At 34.0% G+C, this 16,856-nt stretch overlaps 2 protein-coding genes across 3 annotated transcripts; one reads left to right on the plus strand and one right to left on the minus strand.

The window, feature by feature from the left end:
* Positions 1-506: 506 nt before the first annotated feature.
* On the minus strand, positions 507-8,083 carry LOC131853207 (cysteine--tRNA ligase, cytoplasmic-like). Its single transcript, XM_059204041.1, has 11 exons — positions 7,543-8,083; positions 6,918-7,184; positions 6,386-6,602; positions 5,913-6,123; positions 5,405-5,637; positions 4,757-4,990; positions 4,011-4,146; positions 3,175-3,380; positions 2,057-2,219; positions 1,430-1,626; positions 507-937 (listed from the first exon to the last, which is right to left on the minus strand). The coding sequence occupies exons 1-11, from the start codon at positions 7,725-7,727 to the stop codon at positions 812-814; spliced, it is 2,175 nt and encodes a 724-aa protein (XP_059060024.1). The 5' UTR covers positions 7,728-8,083; the 3' UTR covers positions 507-811.
* Positions 8,084-8,560: 477 nt separating this feature from the next.
* Positions 8,561-16,724, plus strand: LOC131853219 (uncharacterized). Of its 2 annotated transcripts, none has more exons than XM_059204052.1 (7): positions 8,561-8,905; positions 10,137-10,319; positions 11,086-11,396; positions 11,552-11,711; positions 12,741-12,855; positions 14,555-14,700; positions 15,519-16,724. In XM_059204052.1, exons 1-7 carry the CDS (start codon positions 8,783-8,785, stop codon positions 15,618-15,620), a joined length of 1,140 nt encoding a protein of 379 aa, XP_059060035.1. In that variant the 5' UTR covers positions 8,561-8,782; the 3' UTR covers positions 15,621-16,724. The 2 variants fall into 2 exon arrangements, with proteins under 2 accessions (XP_059060035.1, XP_059060036.1); XM_059204053.1 differs by having other exon boundaries at positions 14,564-14,700.
* The last annotated feature ends 132 nt before the right edge of the window (positions 16,725-16,856 follow it).

Consider the following 16,856-nt stretch of genomic DNA (forward strand, 5'->3'; position numbering starts at 1 on the left):
AATGCATCTGCAACAAGGAGTAACGGGTAGGCAAGTCTATTTCAATAAAATATGCATGAATTTTAATACTATCTTACATTATTTTGACTGACTGCAAAATGCAAATAAGGAAAATAGAACTAGGTTTTTATTTGTATGTAGCAATGCATATAATACCTTAGATTAACAATTAAAATTACCGCTCACTTAGTCTAAAAACAACTTTAAGTAATATCTTCGTTACTGTGTAGGATACAAAAATAATATAAAAAAAAAATAAAAAATACTAGACATTTGTTGTTTCAAATCTATATAATAAAAATAAACTTATACTTTTGAAAATCAAAAACAAACATAAGTTCAATAAATATATTTTTATTATTACTAATACGGGATAGGTGTAATTAGTCGTTAAGTCAATAGAAATAGAAACAAACCTGTCATACCAAATTAGCCACGAGACTTTTTGTACAAACATTAAAAAAAGTAAATATCTGCTTGTTTTTTGAGAAAATTTGTGCATTTCTTAATACATTCGACCAGTATGCACTAAGACTAATTATGTATTTAATTATGCACCATTCTAATAAAAATCACGCAACTTAGAAATCAAATCAAATCAAATAACTTTGCGTAGATATTTAATATTTATAATAAAGTACGACACATCTATACTCGTATGTAAAATTCCAATCACATTTTTAATATCTCTTAATAAATTTGGATAACCACTCTATTCTTGTGTCTATATATATACATAATATCATCGTAAAAGTAACGGCTTTTTTTTTAGTTAGTTAAACAAAGGTTTACGTTTCCCATTACACAATAGTTAGCAAGTATTTATGGATGTTAAATATTCATTGTATTTCTTCTCTTGAGCTAGCTGTAGTTTCTGCAGTTTCTTCACCAAACCCTTACTAAGTTCTTTACCTTCATGATCATGTGTTGGCAACCCCTACAACAGTGGATACACCAGTTACAACATGTTTTCATAAGTTAACATTTTCTTTGCTGACTCACCTGACAGTAAGTGGTAACCATATTCTATACAGATGAACATTTCTACAGAGATCACGTTGTCATGTGAAATTATGCATTTTTTTTTAATTCTGTAATTATACTGCCTTATCCCACCCTTCAAACGAAACAGAGTTTACAAAGTACTTAGTGACTGAAATAGGGGAGGCTAAGATATTAACTATAACTGTACTGTAAATTTTTTTATATCTTAAAATACACAATTTTAAACTTATTTGAAATAATTTTCGACTATACGGGACACAAATCGGCCCGTGACTCAAGTACTTCACTTTCTGTAACACATTTGAAGTCATTACTACAACTTGTCGGCGGACCTTTACGGGGTCACCATTCGAGTATTCTTTTATAGTTTCGTTGACAATGAGTGAGACAACGGTTTATAGATAGGAGGACACAAATATGTTACCTGATTATCAAACTTGGAGTACTTGTCCGATTCTAGCTTAAACATTTCATTAGGCGGGATTTTCTTCTGTTCCTCTTTGGCCCGTTGAGCTTCCAGAATTTCTTGTTTCTTCCTTAGTTTTTCTGCTTCCACTCTCTTTTTCTCTTCTCTTTCTCTTATTAATTCTTCTTTACTAACCAATTTAACGACGGTACGATCTAAAATATATATAATTTAATATAACTAAAATATTATTACCAAGATAAATAAGCAAAATCACCGTTAATCTATTTCGATGAAGAACTATACATTTAATATTTATTTTGCCATTAAATTATTGGTGTTAAACCCGTTAACTATATTAATAATTTATATTATCAATGTCTGTATTTTATATTCCTCGCATGAAAAGATGGAACAGTAGTTAAAAAGTAATACCCTGTATTAGGTGGCTGTTAAATACTACAAATCCCACATTATTTTTTATAAAACTAAAATAGCAAAGCCACACATCATCCGTCGCTATCGGGAATGCAGTCTCATTTCAGGACCATAAGGATACGACTTGTCCGAACATGATGTTTGTACATTGCTTTATTTACAGCAGCAGTTCCTCTGGCCACTACTATTGTTTGTGGAGCAACATACCGGGTTTGTCCTCGAGACGGACGCCGAGCTCCGGCAAGTCGTAGTCGCGCAGTCGGTCGCACAGCTGCAGCACACTCGCCGCACCGGCCGCGCGCGCTTCCTCGCGTACGCGCCCGCGGAACAAGCTCAGCGCCTCCAGATATGGCATCACCTTCTCCTCCACCTGCACCATATCATCTAACCTGTTCCTTAAACGAACGTGAGGAATCTAAGGAACCATGTTCCTCAAATATAGAAAATGTAGGAGTGAAGGGAATTGTTAATTATATGGATCCCCTTGCTAGCAATGTACGATTTCAGGTTAGCTTAGGTTATTAGGCCATCGTGATAAATTCCTTGTCAATTTGTAACGACGGCCTCACTGACCTGACCTCATGCTCTTATCATCTTCTACTGGCCCCGTCAGCGTAAACCGCAGGCGGTTGCAATATTCTATTAACATCTATTAAAAAATATATATAGAAATTGCCTCCACGCAACCTCCCCTGGAAATTCTTGTGATTAATTCCTGTTGAGTGACGATTGTATAACTGACTTAATTTCATGATGATTCGTATCATCCCACCTTATTCTGTACAGATATCTGGCAGTTACATAGTACGGAAGCATAACAAGTTACAACATATAGCAATGCTTTGTGACGCTCGATGTACTGTTACATGTTACTCGTTATACGTATATAGGTGACGTACGTCAAACTCACCTTTACCGCTCGTGTTTCTCTCCCTGCCCAGCCAAATCCTATCTTATCATCATCTATATTGCTTAATCGAAGTCTAAATTATCTTTCTGCAATTTATCGGGTATATACTTATAATTAGTAAATTACGGGATCTTACCAAGGTTTATTTTTAATGATCCTGTTATTTTAATTATATTTAATTATATATGTATAAATTAACGGGCATAATAAATTATAATGAAGAAAAAAAATCATAGGTCCTTCATAAATCAGGGGCGGACTAAGGCCCCGTGTTGAAAACTACCAAACGGAAAATATGTGTCATGACTAAATAAAATGGGCCTAAATTACAATGACGTCTTCGACCACCACCTATGAAGACAGTATATGACAATATACTGGATAAATTACAATTCAAAATGAAAGGTGCACTTACGCAAACACTGTCGTCGTCGGACACTGGGAAGCCGATGCCGCCGCGGGGCCCGGCGACGGCGCCGAACACGTGCAGCACGTCGGTCACGTAGCGCGCGGCCGACGCCAGCAGCGGCGACGGCCGCGGCCCCGACGAGCCCAAGTACACGTGCACCGCGCCCACCAGCTCGCGCAGCGCCTCCAGCGCCCCACGCGTATCTATGTTGTCTGCGCGCGCACACCCATCGAACATTATACTTATGTACTTTTTATTATGTAATTGGAATGGCAAACAGGCTGACGAACCACCACAGATATGATATAGATCACATATGACGTTTTACAGCCTATCTCTAATAAAATGGACTCCTTAAAAGGTGTTATGAGTATATATGAGTGATTGTCAGTAAATTCTTAAAAGATTTAATAGTTCTTATTTTCCTAAGCATCTTCGATAGCAAATTATACAATAGATGTAATAATAAGGAACTTGTTTTATGATTAACATCTTAGTTTGTTAGAAGCTAAGAATAAAAAATAGTACTTGGATTAATAGTACTTAGCTTGTAAGTAGAAACCGTGCAATATAATTAAACACTGTACCATGAACATCCACGTCATCATATACGCCCGAGGTACCATGTAGCCGTGTTAAGATGTTATGCCTCATATTCAGTAATTTGACTGCCATATTTCACCCTCTAAGTGAAACACAGTACAAAATAATAAGCTGCTTAGCGGCTAAAATACGTGAGCCAGAGGTAGTCACGCAGACATACAAGCCTTTGTATATAGTATATATGGCATAAATGACACAGAAATAAAGGTAAAATAGTAAATTTTGAAAAACGTACTAACCACAGAGAGCAGCATGCACCTGTTCTTGGACCTGGGTGAATTTAGTGGATAGCTGTTGTTCTTCTGGTCCCCAGCAGCCGCCGCTGCCTTCAGCGTATCCACTACGCAATGCATCTTTCACAGTCAGGAAGAACTCCTACAATAATAACGAATAGATAATACTAGCTTCTACTTAAACTAGTCTGCTTTTTGAAAGATAGAATATCCTAATTATAAAGATTTATCGCTATGTATATCAGAATCCAACATGGCATCACAATCTCTCGAAGTAACTTTTTAAGTTTGTTATTGGTGTTTATTTTCGAAGTGGAATACTAAGAATATTCATAAATAGTAAAGTAATATCATTGTTCACCACAGGCTGTTTTTAGCTTACTTCTTCTAAATCGCATAATGAATTTTGATATAAGTTTTTCACAAAATTTCGATAATTTCTTAATTAATGTTTATGTACACAATCCATGAGAAGCCTTTGACACATATATATATATATATATGGGATATACTGTAGGTTTCGGCCCGCGCAAAGCCAAGGTACTTGGATTTTTTTTAATCCAAGACAAATGTGAACTTATCAAAACTTGTACTAAAGAACTGATAGAATTGTATAAGAACTTTTTTGCATCACATATATAACATGAATATATTGAGTGGGAGGAATTAAATGCGCCATCATCGGTAATAAAGTGGTAAGCTAAACTGCTAGACCATCGAGGACGTTTTAATAATAAATATAATACACGTACATTAAACTGTCTTTCAGTTTGTATTGCCATTTCCATAGTATTATCAGAATAGTCGAGTGTATCCTTCCAGCCATGTAGTAGGAATGCGAAGCGCAGTTGTCGAGCAGTGTGTCGTTGTAATGCTTCGTTAATTGTTACGAAATTCTTCAGTGACTTAGACATCTTGCAGCCAGCGATCGTCAGGTGACCCGTGTGTAGGAAGTATTTCACCCAACCCGGCTGATCAAAATGAGCCTGTAGACCATTTATAATATTATTTTTAACACTTACCGAAATTTATTACAGTTTTAATAAGGGTCGTCTAATAATCATATGAGACTTGGGGGTGGGTTCGGCAAAAAATTGCGAAATATCACAAGTGAGGAGGGGGTGTAGTAAGATATCATGTATTTAATTTATTGTCAAATATGCAATTACTAAACCAAGAAACAGCATGTAGAAACCTTGTCTTTACTAGAATAAAATTATATTATAATTTATACCTATATATTTAAATATAATACACAATATTAAAAATCTTTGAGGTACTAAAAAGATGATTTATGGAGTAGGTCTTACCCCTCAGCACGAATACATTATGTGATTAAGGACAGAACCAAATGCAGGATTTAAAATAAAAATTTAAATAAAACTTAAATGTCCACTTACCTCACTCTGAGCTAGCTCATTATCATGATGAGGAAACTTAAGATCTACACCTCCAGTATGTATATCTAGTTGAGATCCACACACATCAGATGCCATAGCCGAGCACTCAATATGCCAACCTGGGCGACCAGCACCCCATGGAGATGGCCATGAAGGTTCACCGGCCTTACTCCGTTTCCACAGAGCAAAATCATTCGGCGATCTCTTCTCAGCTGTATCATCACTCAGATCACCTGAATATTTTATAGGTATATACATATTTATAGTTATACATTATGCTCAATATAATAACTACTCTCAGTTATAATCCCATCAGTTAGTATCCCATCCTCAGCCTGTTAAATGGCTTAGAACTGTATACCTGCCCTGTGGTTCTACCACAGGGGAGTCATGTCAGATTTTATTTTAGACCAGAGAGAGAGGAAGGTTAATGTAACTTATGGCCATAAACATTATGCAACACCTATCCAAATTACACAAAGTTTTAAAGTTAATGCATAAAAATTACCTTCTCCTTCTTGTAACGACTTTGTGTCGCCATAAGCTTCTGGAACCAATCTAGCATAATGATGTTTATCTCTGGTGTCAAATTCACCGACATTGAAGTAAACTGAGCCATTAGATTCATAGGCCAAGTTGTTTTCCAATATTTTCTCAATAAACTTTACAATTTGAGGTACATATTCACTCACTCTTGTTAATACATCTGGAGGTAGAACCTGGAAAATAATATATTAAGTATTTTAAATGCTGTTCAGATTTAATCTAATATGTAGTTAAATTTTTAGAAAATTCTGCTGGCAATGCGAAATAAGTTGTTTTTACATTATAAAATATTTGGAATTAATTTCATGTTTGTCAAAATCAGTGATTTTATATGTGAATGATATATATTAAGTGTTATACAACTTGTGTAGTGACAGTGGAAAAAAACTAATACACCTTTTAGAAATATTGTGTTAAAAAAACAATTGTACTCACATTAAGTGCTTTCATATCTTTATGAAACTCATTTTCCCAATATCTAGGCAGTGATTCAAATATTGCATTATCAGTCACTGTTGACCCATACTTACTATCCAGCCAGTCTGATATAGGATCCTTTGCAGACTTCAGTAATTCACATTTTGCTATCCTAATTTTTTCAACATCATTAGTTTCTACTGCTAATTTTAGCTCTTTGACAGCTAATGCAACACTAAAAATATTAGAAATATATATATACATAAAGGTAGGATAGGATGACTATGTCTTAAAAATTTATAGTAAACTATTATGTTTTTATTAATTGTCAAATAATATTACAGCATTATATTTATTACCAAGTTTAAATAACGAAATAGCCTTCTTCCAAATAAAAAAGTATTTTTTTGTCTATAAATATCAATCAAATCGAGTAGCTACACATTGCTATGCCACATTTATACCTCACAGTAAACAAAGTTATGTGATATAAATAAAAATAGAAATTATTATAAAAATCATCAAAGGTTTTGTATATTACTATACTTACTTATCTAACATTTTTTGCATTGTATTCTTTTTGTCTGGATCAGTAGTTTTCTGGACCACACCTTCATAGTAATCCACTACAGTTGTTGCATCATCTATTGTATTATTTAAATCTTGAGGTTCTTTCACATATTTTTCATACAAATAGTTCTGTCTTGCTCTTTTTATAATTTTGTCATCAATATCAGTGATATTCATAACATAAAGTATATCATAACCAAAATAATTAGACATTACGCGCCTCAAGATATCAAACGATATGTAGGATCTGAAATCATAATAAAACTTTTTTAGAGACATTTTGACAATGGGTAGTTTTGAGAATTATAGATATAATAATGAATTACAGAAAATGTATTAAACCAGGATTAAAGTGGGATAAAGAATTTATACACAACAGCAGATGGTATACAGTGTATAATAATTCTAATCTTATTCTGTCTTTCATCTAAAGATAGAAACTATGTTACAAACAAATTATTAGGTGATTATGCCGTAAGATTGGTATCTGAAATAATGGTCTCAAGGGATTCCTCCCGTATAAGAGGTATTTATAGGCTGTAAATTAATATAAGGGGTTCCATATGCTTCTTTACCACACTATTTGTAAACAATTATAGAATTACCTAGCATGTCCCATATGCGAAGCATCGTACACAGTTGGGCCACAACTGTACCAGTTAACATGGTTTCCATTATTGCACACAAACTCCTCTTTCTGGCGTGTCAAGCTATTGTATAGCTTTAAAACAGGACGCTTTTCAGATTTTGCGGGTGGTGACCAATTAGGCTGTGTTCTTTTGGACATCATAAAACTTTTTGGACATCTAATGACCGCTAACCTCACACTCACTGGTACTCAATTATTCACGATTCAAGAAAACCACTAATAGAAATATCTATACGATAATGAAATAAGCCACAAAATAATTATAAGTAAAATAAGGTTACAATTTAAACAAAAGTGTATTGCAATTACATCTATTTGGAAAAATTCAATGCGTAAACTTTAAGCAGCCACGACACAAAACTTTAGAATCAAAATCAAAAACTACGATTACGTACGAACATACGAAGTACGAATTCAAATTTTCTTGTCAATTTGTCAATTGTCAATGGCTTTGACAATAGCAAGTATGTAAGATATTCTGATTTTTGAAGAGACAATCTGTACCTCTGAACAGAGATATTCTTTAATTTCTGCATTGTGACTTGGCAACATTGTGAGACAGTGATGTCATATGGGAGGTACTCTCCCCAAATGAAGGAACATTATATGGCGACAGCGACCTAAAAACCTTAGTAAAAAGTTTAATGGGTAGTTAATTGAAGCTATGATGAAACAGTTATGAATTTTCAGTCGTTAATGCAGGAATAATAAATAAGAGCACAATGTGTAGTGTCATGTACCTACAGTGTACTAAAAGAGAAATAAGAGTCATTGAAGTACAAAAAACAAAGTCCTTAGTACAAGAATAATAAAGCGAATTTATTAAAAACGTGGGTACAAAGTCATATATCATAACCTAAATTTTAGTGGAACAGAAAAATGAGTAAAATCAGGTGGAAAGGAAACCGGTAAATGGACAACACTGCTATCAAGCAGACTGTGGTACAATAATAAAAAACTCACGACTACTTCATTTTTACTTTATTGTCTATCTTTTTTATATATCGTGTATTAGAAAGAGTAAAAATATACCAACACAAACTTATTTCTAGACGATTTGTATTTTATTGTACCATTGAAGATATAAATACGCTTTTACTGAAACTATTGTATGTATTGGTATTGGACAATTTTAACATTTTTCATCTCGTTATTTTTCTTGTGTTTTATCAACAAAACAGTTCATTATTGTGGTAATGGCTCTTTACGTTTGTAAGTGTTTGAATGTAACTCTGGAAAGTGATAAATTTCAAGATAATGTCGATATTGAGAAGCTGGAATTATCAACTTCCGAACAAAGGGATATTTTTTTCAGTGAGGTACCTACCATCAGTAAACATGTCTTGACCTTGACTTGTAAAAGGGCTATTGTTTATTTAATGGATGCTCGATTTTTTTGTAGTGTATATTATTGTCTTTGTACATAATAATATTGGGTACATGTGGATTCGGCTTCTACATACACACTTAAATATGATTACAGGTTATTTTTTAAGTTTTCTCTGTTCACATTTGCTTTATTTCAAACAATAAATAGGTACATATTGTTTGATATTTGATCCATGAACGTCCATTAGATAAAACAAAACAGACCTATTGTAATAACTTGTGCTAATAATACATATTCAGCACTAATTAGCATTCATAATATATATGGATACATGTTTGTTTTGTTTTTCTAGATCATCTATCCCTCAACTGAATAACAGATGTTATAATTTTGCAATTCATATTAAATAAAGATAATCAATTTAAATTGTCTGTTCAGACAGATCTAGTGCAGTGTTTTATTTTTATACAACTGAAATAGCATACAGAAGGCCCACTCTGGAGTATAATAATAGTTTTGATTTCAATTTAATCCAATTTCTTTTTTTTAAACGTAATCAAGAGTAAAAAATAAATTCAGATCAATGTCAATTAAATAAAACACTTAAGTAATAGTGATTGATTCTGGAATTTAAAAGTATGAAACAATGAAATCCAATGACATTGGATTCAAATTAGTTTGCAGAGTAGACTTGCAGGTGTATTGTTTGTCTGTGTATTGCATTCATTTCCCATACGTTATGGTATTGACTATTGCAATAATTTGAATATTACACAATTGTTGCCACATCATGAATATATACCTTATATTCACTCCTGGGCTCTTTCTGAATAAGCAGAGATAACCACTCTTGCTGCTTTTTAAATTATATTTATTATATCTGAGTATTTGTGTCTACAGATTTAAGGTGACTGTTTCTGTTTTTACTTCTTAATGATGGTCATGTAACTGTAATATACATATATGATATATGTTAGCCTGAAATGCATTTAAAATATACATAATCAGTATTATAAGCTTCACCTAAAATTCTGTGTGTTTTATTTCAATTGGTTTTCAAACAAAAAATTATACATATATTAAGTTGCAGGCTCAGCTATCTTATACTAATTACCTCTATATTATTCCATGTTGTCTATCTCTGAAGGTTAACAAAGATTAGTTAAATATCTGAGTTTATCTAACTGATACATAATAGGTTTTTTATATTATTATTTCAGAAAATTCTGTCATGTCCTATTAGTTCTTTAAAGATAAAAAGCACACAGCAAGCATTGTTAGGTCTTCGCACTGTGGGTCGCTGGGATATTCATACATGCCTGGCTTGCAATCAAAGTACTTATGCTGTATTAAAGGACAAATCTAATGGGCCTTGTGTTGCTCTCATTGCCAAGTCTACTCTTGTAAGTATTAAAATAGATTTTTCATATTTTTAGAGTCATTTAAAAACATAATGTAATACTGCACCTGCCTATATCAATGCCAAGTGTAAAATGATGCAAATTCGTTGGCTTATCATGGCAAATTTACTAGAAATAAATAAGATTCAAGGATGATCTCATGGAAGTACTACCTACCTATGATGGTATTTTGCTTTCAAATTGGCATTAATTTTTTATTTAATTAATTCCTATTACCAATAATCTACTCTCCCTGATACTTCAATTGTATTGTAACATTAGAAATGACCTCTATAAGTTAAAGTCTTTATTGGTTACATGTGACGACAAAGATCTTATCTTACAATGCTACTATAAATAGTAGCTGTTTCTGTATAAGTTATTCCAGATATTAATGATGAATACATTATAAATTAGAAATTTGATGCAGATTTTATAATTCATAATATTTAACTCAACTTTACAAGTACATAATATATGAAGGCAGTACTTTTATTAACAAAACTTGATTTGTTATTGTATGTTTACAAATAGACTTAATGGCAAACTATACATTAGATAGGAGACCCTTTGAAGACCTTTAGTCTACAATGTCTGAATTGGTCTTTCTGAACCATAGTGTATAATTTTGGCTATTTAAGAAGTGGTAGTGCATTTTATTTCTTCAATCTTTTGTATATTTATATACCACAATATTCTAGCATATATCTTATTGTTTTAAATAAGAGTTTCTTTACATTAGGATCATATATTGTCTTTTTGTTTCCAGACTACTATAGAACGTGTAAATGCTCTGAGGAAATCAAATAACTTCTCACCAGTCTTCAATTTGTTGGTCCCTGAAGTAACCAATGATATTGAAATGAAAGAGAACATAGATACAAATAATCGCATGTTTAGTGATAACAAAGTGTTGCCAACACAGAACATGATAGGTAGCCTTAACAAGCAGCTCAACCAGACCCTGGAGTCTCAACTAGAAGCTATCGAGGATTCAGTACGACAATTTAGAGATCAGAAATATGCAGAATATGAAGCATACAAAGATAGAGCTCAAAGAGATCACAAGATTTTAGCTAGGTGACTTTTGTTTATTATAGTTTTATTTTTACTTCTATATAATTATAAACATAATTGTAGATATTTCTTTAATTACATTTAATAGTGTTTATATCTTGAGGAATAATTATTAATGTTTTTATTATGATCATTAAAAAGAAAATTTATGCTTACAGCATTGTATGCAAGGCGCGCGCATCTACTGTGGACAGTGATGGCTGGAGAGTGGACACAAGTCTCGACAATGGTCCGCCATCACCACAGCTACCTCCACTCCAGAGAAGAAGACTGTCCTCCTTCAAAGATGCCAAAAAAGTTTCACAAAATATTGTTAAGGTAAAAGTACAAGTTATATTTGTGATAGCTTGAATATTCAAAACAGAACATTGATTTTCTTTTTCAGTCTGCGTCAAAAAATGTCTATACAAATTACTACAAATGCATTAAAATAATTATTAAATATATTAATTATCTAGTATTATGTAACTAAATAAGCCATTTTTATAGACATTAAAATTTGGAATTTCCTTTTTTGCATAGTGATTTTACAGTAGGATTACAAATGAATAAAATAATTATTATTATAACGCTTTTTATCGTTTTAACTATCTTTAAAATAACATTTTAAAGGTTTAACACCCTAATAGTTACAATTTAAAAAATTATAACTATTAGGGTGTTAAAAAAATAAGTTCGTTTTTTCCTGGCAGAGGATTTAATTGTATTTTTTTGCACCCACTTCAGACTTAAGCCGTATCATTTTTATATGGTTTGAGAGCTTATATAGCAAGGCTTGTGTGTGAAAAATATCAATTAATTCTACGCAATAGTTTTTGGTTGGTGCCCTTTTAAATATGGAGAGATAAGCAGCATTTTCGACATATCTTACTATTTTACTACTTTAGAAAGGGCAAAAATGGCATTGTAGAATGTGCGGTGAATGTTCAACATCATTCACCGCTCATTCTCCAATGAGAATATCAGAAATTAAGAGCCATTGAGCTTACTGAACCGTCTGTGGCTAAACGAACTACATATCAGGCTTATAGATCACGGCTCATTCTAAAACTGATAGGTTATGCTAATATAATTACGACCAGACACAGCATACTAGATATGCTGTGTCTCAGACGGAATGCTTTTTCGCGTTTTTATATTCCTATCGGTAATTTCCGTATGCATAGAGAACCACCCTTGTGCGGAATAAAGGCTACAGATCCATCGAATTATTGGCCTTCATTAATTAAAGAATTAATATGTATTTAAACATTACCAATTTATGTTTACGTACCTACTTATATATATTTACAAATTATACGTATATCAATAAAAATTGTAAAATAATCGTTATTTTACTGTTAACAGGCTAGAAACGTCCCTCAAGAGGAAGATTCTTTGGACGCTGAAGATCTTTTCGATTTAGAAGGCATGGACTCACGCAACAACATGATATCGGACCATGACGATTATGATTCAGACCGTAAGTAGTTCATTTATATTACTAATAGTAATAGAAAACTAATTAAAGCGCCAGCCACTATATTTGTTTCTCTATTACGTCAGTCTTATAGTAGGGTTCTACACTAATGGATTTTCAAGTACTGTATTTTTGTATACTTTAACATATATTATATTGTACAAATAACGAGATGTAAAATACAAGTGAAGGACGCGCGAGTCGTTTCTCGGTGGCGAGATGTGAAGTGGGGCCAGTCTGATGCCATTCATGCCCCCTTAAGTAGCAGTAGCCGCAGGCTTGCTCGCAGACCCCAGTTGCGCGGCCGACGATGTCCAATCATTTGTTATTGTCCAGAAAGTGTTAGATAAACATGTACAAATGGCAATGGTTGCTTTAATAATTTCCCCCCGCACAACAAACAGCATGCCATCCAACATCCAGCACAATTTAAAAGAAAATATTAATTTCCAGGTACTATACTACTTTCCACTACTTTATTTATACAAAAAAATATGTATAAATAAAGTAATATTATTATTATTAAAATAAAAAAACATCCCGCACAATAATTGGTTACAATTAGTTCATTATTATTAATCATAGTCAACTAAAATACTAAGCTATAGTTTAGTTGACGTAAAAAATAAGCATTAAGCATTGATTATATTTTTTTTATAGTAAAAGATTAGTAGATTATGTAAACAATCATATTCTTCAACATAAATGTTTATATCTATTATATAATGTGCGTGATAAATTTTCCCTATGGGAAGTATTAAACAACAGCTAAACAACCTCTGTGATCTAGTATCATGGCGCACCACCGTTAATGTGGGTAAAATGGTGGCACTGCTTACCCGCCCCGGGTGCAAATACCCGCCGCCCCTTCTACTGAGAGGCCAGCCCATACAGTGGGAACGCACAGTGCGTTACCTAGGGGTAGAAATCGACCGGTCGCTGCGTATGACGCCGCAGGTGGACCGGGCTGTTACCCAAGCCAAGGCAGCCCGTGCTATGCTGCGACCGGTCTTACAATCTAGACTGCAGGATGTCTGACTATATTCGCGCGCGGCCCCCGCATGGTACGCACTGTGCTCGGCGTCACAGCGGCGGAGACTGCGCGTACAACAAAACGCCGCCCCCTCCCTCCAAGCGCGCCCATGACGTGACGCCGACCTCAAGGTCCCGCGCGCAGTTCGTCGTTCGGTTGACGCGCGCGATATCTGACTCGCGCGCGGACAGCGGGCGCGAAGCGCACTTGCGCGTCCTCGTTTTTTACGTGACGTGGCGGCGTTAAATCGGCTCGGCGAGCGAAAGAATGATTCCCGCCAGACGACGCCCACAGGCGGTTACCAAGAAGCAGCCGCCCTCCGGCCGGCCGGTAAAAGAACGACGCTGGGGTGGTTCACCCCAGCAGAATGCCCGGGCAAGGAGCGCAAGCTCGGAGCCCGTACCCAGCGGTCCTCAAAAGGACCAGCGGACGACCCGAAGTGAGTGAGTCTAGTATCACAGAGGTTCTTTAATTGTGAACACCCACGGACAAGGTGGGTAAATAAAATAAGCTATTACGTCAAAACCGAGATATTTATTCCAATGCTTTATTTTGGACACATAAAACGAAATTATAATGCGCAGAAAACAAAATGCTTCATTTTAATTATGAAATTGATAATATCTAAGTTGTACTTAAATAGTTTTATTTCATCTTAAACGTATTTAGTTTCTATAGAAGGCAGCAACGACGAGGGTATCCATATCGCACGTCGCCGCCCCTACGCCGCTGGAGGAGACATTGCCCACTCGCTGCCAATCGATATGCCAAAATTCCCCGACGACCGTACCACACGCAGAGAAATCGATGACGATGTAAGTATTATGAATTATTTACTATTTGGCGGTTAATTAAACAGCGTTACTTATAAAGGGTCAGCGGAAGTTAGGTTCACTAGAGGTAGACTGTAAAAAGTAGTATGTGTCAGTACCCCATTGGACCTATTGGACAGCAGCCAAGTAGCTTACTTTGTAAGCTGTGTTACGTTTATAGGGTGCAGATTATGCAGTAAAATTACAGGATAAGAGGTATGACGACATAGATCACAGCTTATCATCAGGTTAACCGGCACCTAGTTTGCCATTCCAATTACATAAAGAAATGGTAAGTTACTCATGAATATGAACAACTTTCATAAAGGAATAGGTCCATATCTCAAAATAACTTTTAAGTTTTTCATACTGGTGTTATATTTTCGTTATTACTTTACGTTGATTCTGATTTTTTCTTTTACTCGACTTTTTTCGACGATCGCAGTAAAATAAATAGTTCATATGAAGTTGGTAAAAAATTTACCACTTTCCTTCTTTGGAAAGAAAGTTATTCAGTCTAATAAAATTTATTGTTGGATTTCGTATATATCATCTTAGTATATATCATTTCAACTAAGCCTGTATAACATTCCGCAGTCGGGAATGAAATCGAATTTATTTACTTTTTCATCAGTTTGCAAACCCTGTATAAAATGCATGTGTATTATTTAAATGGAATTAATCCAAGAAATACTGGTTTCTAGCTACCCTAAAATATGTTGAAATTAAGAACTTCACCTTGACATAGAATCAATATTCAATCAATTTATCTTCATCCAGATATCCTACATATATATAATGTAATACATTAAATTCTTCAGGAGGAGCCGCAGGACATAGCTGCTAGCATCAAAGCATTGGCCCGGTCTGTACACGGCGACGTGTTCGAACTACCGCGCCCACGTTTCTCTACTCAGATCTAGCTACAGTCGGCACTTCTTGCTCAGACCTCTCGCCTTACCTATGTTAAACTTCGTTAACTCTGTAACGATAAGTCCTGATCTTCAAAAATAGTGTTGAAATTAGAATATCTCATCGAGTTGTGTAAATTTGAGTGTGCTTGCGTATCGAAGTGAGCTCGGGCCCACACTGGTGCTTTAGTTTGTGATTACAATGAGCCAACTCCATGTTGCCGAATAACGTCTGATACAGTTAATGATCGTGTCAGTCTACTTCTTGTTTTAAAACAGACAATGACATTTGTATGTGGTCGTATGAAACTGATACCATGATAATATGTATGAATGAATCGAAAAAGTTAAATGATGTAGTTAAGTTTGACTTGATAAGAAGCCATATTTTTTGTATTGTCATGTCGCATGATTTAGTAGTTAAGATATAAACATAAAGCAGCTGAATAATATATATGTATGATATAGTTTAATTAATTGAACATTATGAAAAGAAATCGGTTTCTCGTAGCTAACAAATTTCATAGAAATGCAGTGTTAATTAAATGAATGAAATATCAGAATGATGTAATCAATTATATAAAGTTTACAATCTACTAATTTCTATAAAAATCAAAATAATTTACTATTTCAAATTAATAAGTTATACTTATGCCTGCTGATTCAGTTTGTTTCACTGATACTACCAATTTAATAGAAAAATAAGACTATAACAAAGAGGCTATGAAATGTTACAATAAGAGAGTACCTAATTTATGTAGATAACCGAAATTGTTATAATGTATCTAAATACAATAAGTCAGGTGAGTATAATCAATTATATAAATAACGCTGAGAATTGGAAGTCGGATCCACACTACAATTTGTTGGCAATCCATAATAAATGTCTGTAATGGCCAAATGGCAAAATCCATCATACCATAAAGTACCTATTCGACCGTTTCGTAAAACTGTGGAATTCTATAACATTTTTATTGATTTTTAACGTCCAAGTTGTAAATTTATTTATCGATATTTAGCCATATCATTACTTTAGACAGTCCTAAGATGTATACAAAAAAATGTTTCTAAATTTATGAATTCATCAGGAACTTATTTATTGACATTTTACTATAACTTATTTAGGGAATACTTCGGGATCGTCGGGATTAGAAATATCAATATCCCGTCTAAATTTAAAAAAAATGTTGAATTCAGATGACTGAAAAATGTTAACTAAAATAACATATTACTCGAAAGAAAATAAAA

The sequence above is a fragment of the Achroia grisella genome, unplaced genomic scaffold (genome assembly GCF_030625045.1).
Source record: "Achroia grisella isolate CSIRO2021 unplaced genomic scaffold, CSIRO_AGI_Agris_v1 utg900, whole genome shotgun sequence".
In the NCBI taxonomy this organism is placed as follows: Eukaryota; Metazoa; Arthropoda; class Insecta; order Lepidoptera; family Pyralidae; genus Achroia; species Achroia grisella.

What these genes read in the sequence shown, in the direction of transcription:
- LOC131853219 (XM_059204052.1), top strand. Translation starts at nt 8,783, where the DNA reads ATGGCTCTTTACGTTTGTAAGTGTTTGAATGTAACTCTGGAAAGTGAT. An exon ending in TCATTGCCAAGTCTACTCTT is followed by an intron (nt 10,320 to 11,085) that starts GTAAGTATTAAA and finishes TTTTGTTTCCAG; the next exon opens with ACTACTATAGAACGTGTAAA. An exon ending in TGACGATTATGATTCAGACC is followed by an intron (nt 12,856 to 14,554) that starts GTAAGTAGTTCA and finishes AAACGTATTTAG; the next exon opens with TTTCTATAGAAGGCAGCAAC.
- LOC131853207 (XM_059204041.1), bottom strand. Translation starts at nt 7,727, where the DNA reads ATGATGTCCAAAAGAACACAGCCTAATTGGTCACCACCCGCAAAATCT. An exon ending in AAGATATGAAAGCACTTAAT is followed by an intron (nt 6,124 to 6,385) that starts GTGAGTACAATT and finishes ATTATTTTCCAG; the next exon opens with GTTCTACCTCCAGATGTATT. An exon ending in CCGACGACGACAGTGTTTGC is followed by an intron (nt 2,220 to 3,174) that starts GTAAGTGCACCT and finishes GATATGGTGCAG; the next exon opens with GTGGAGGAGAAGGTGATGCC.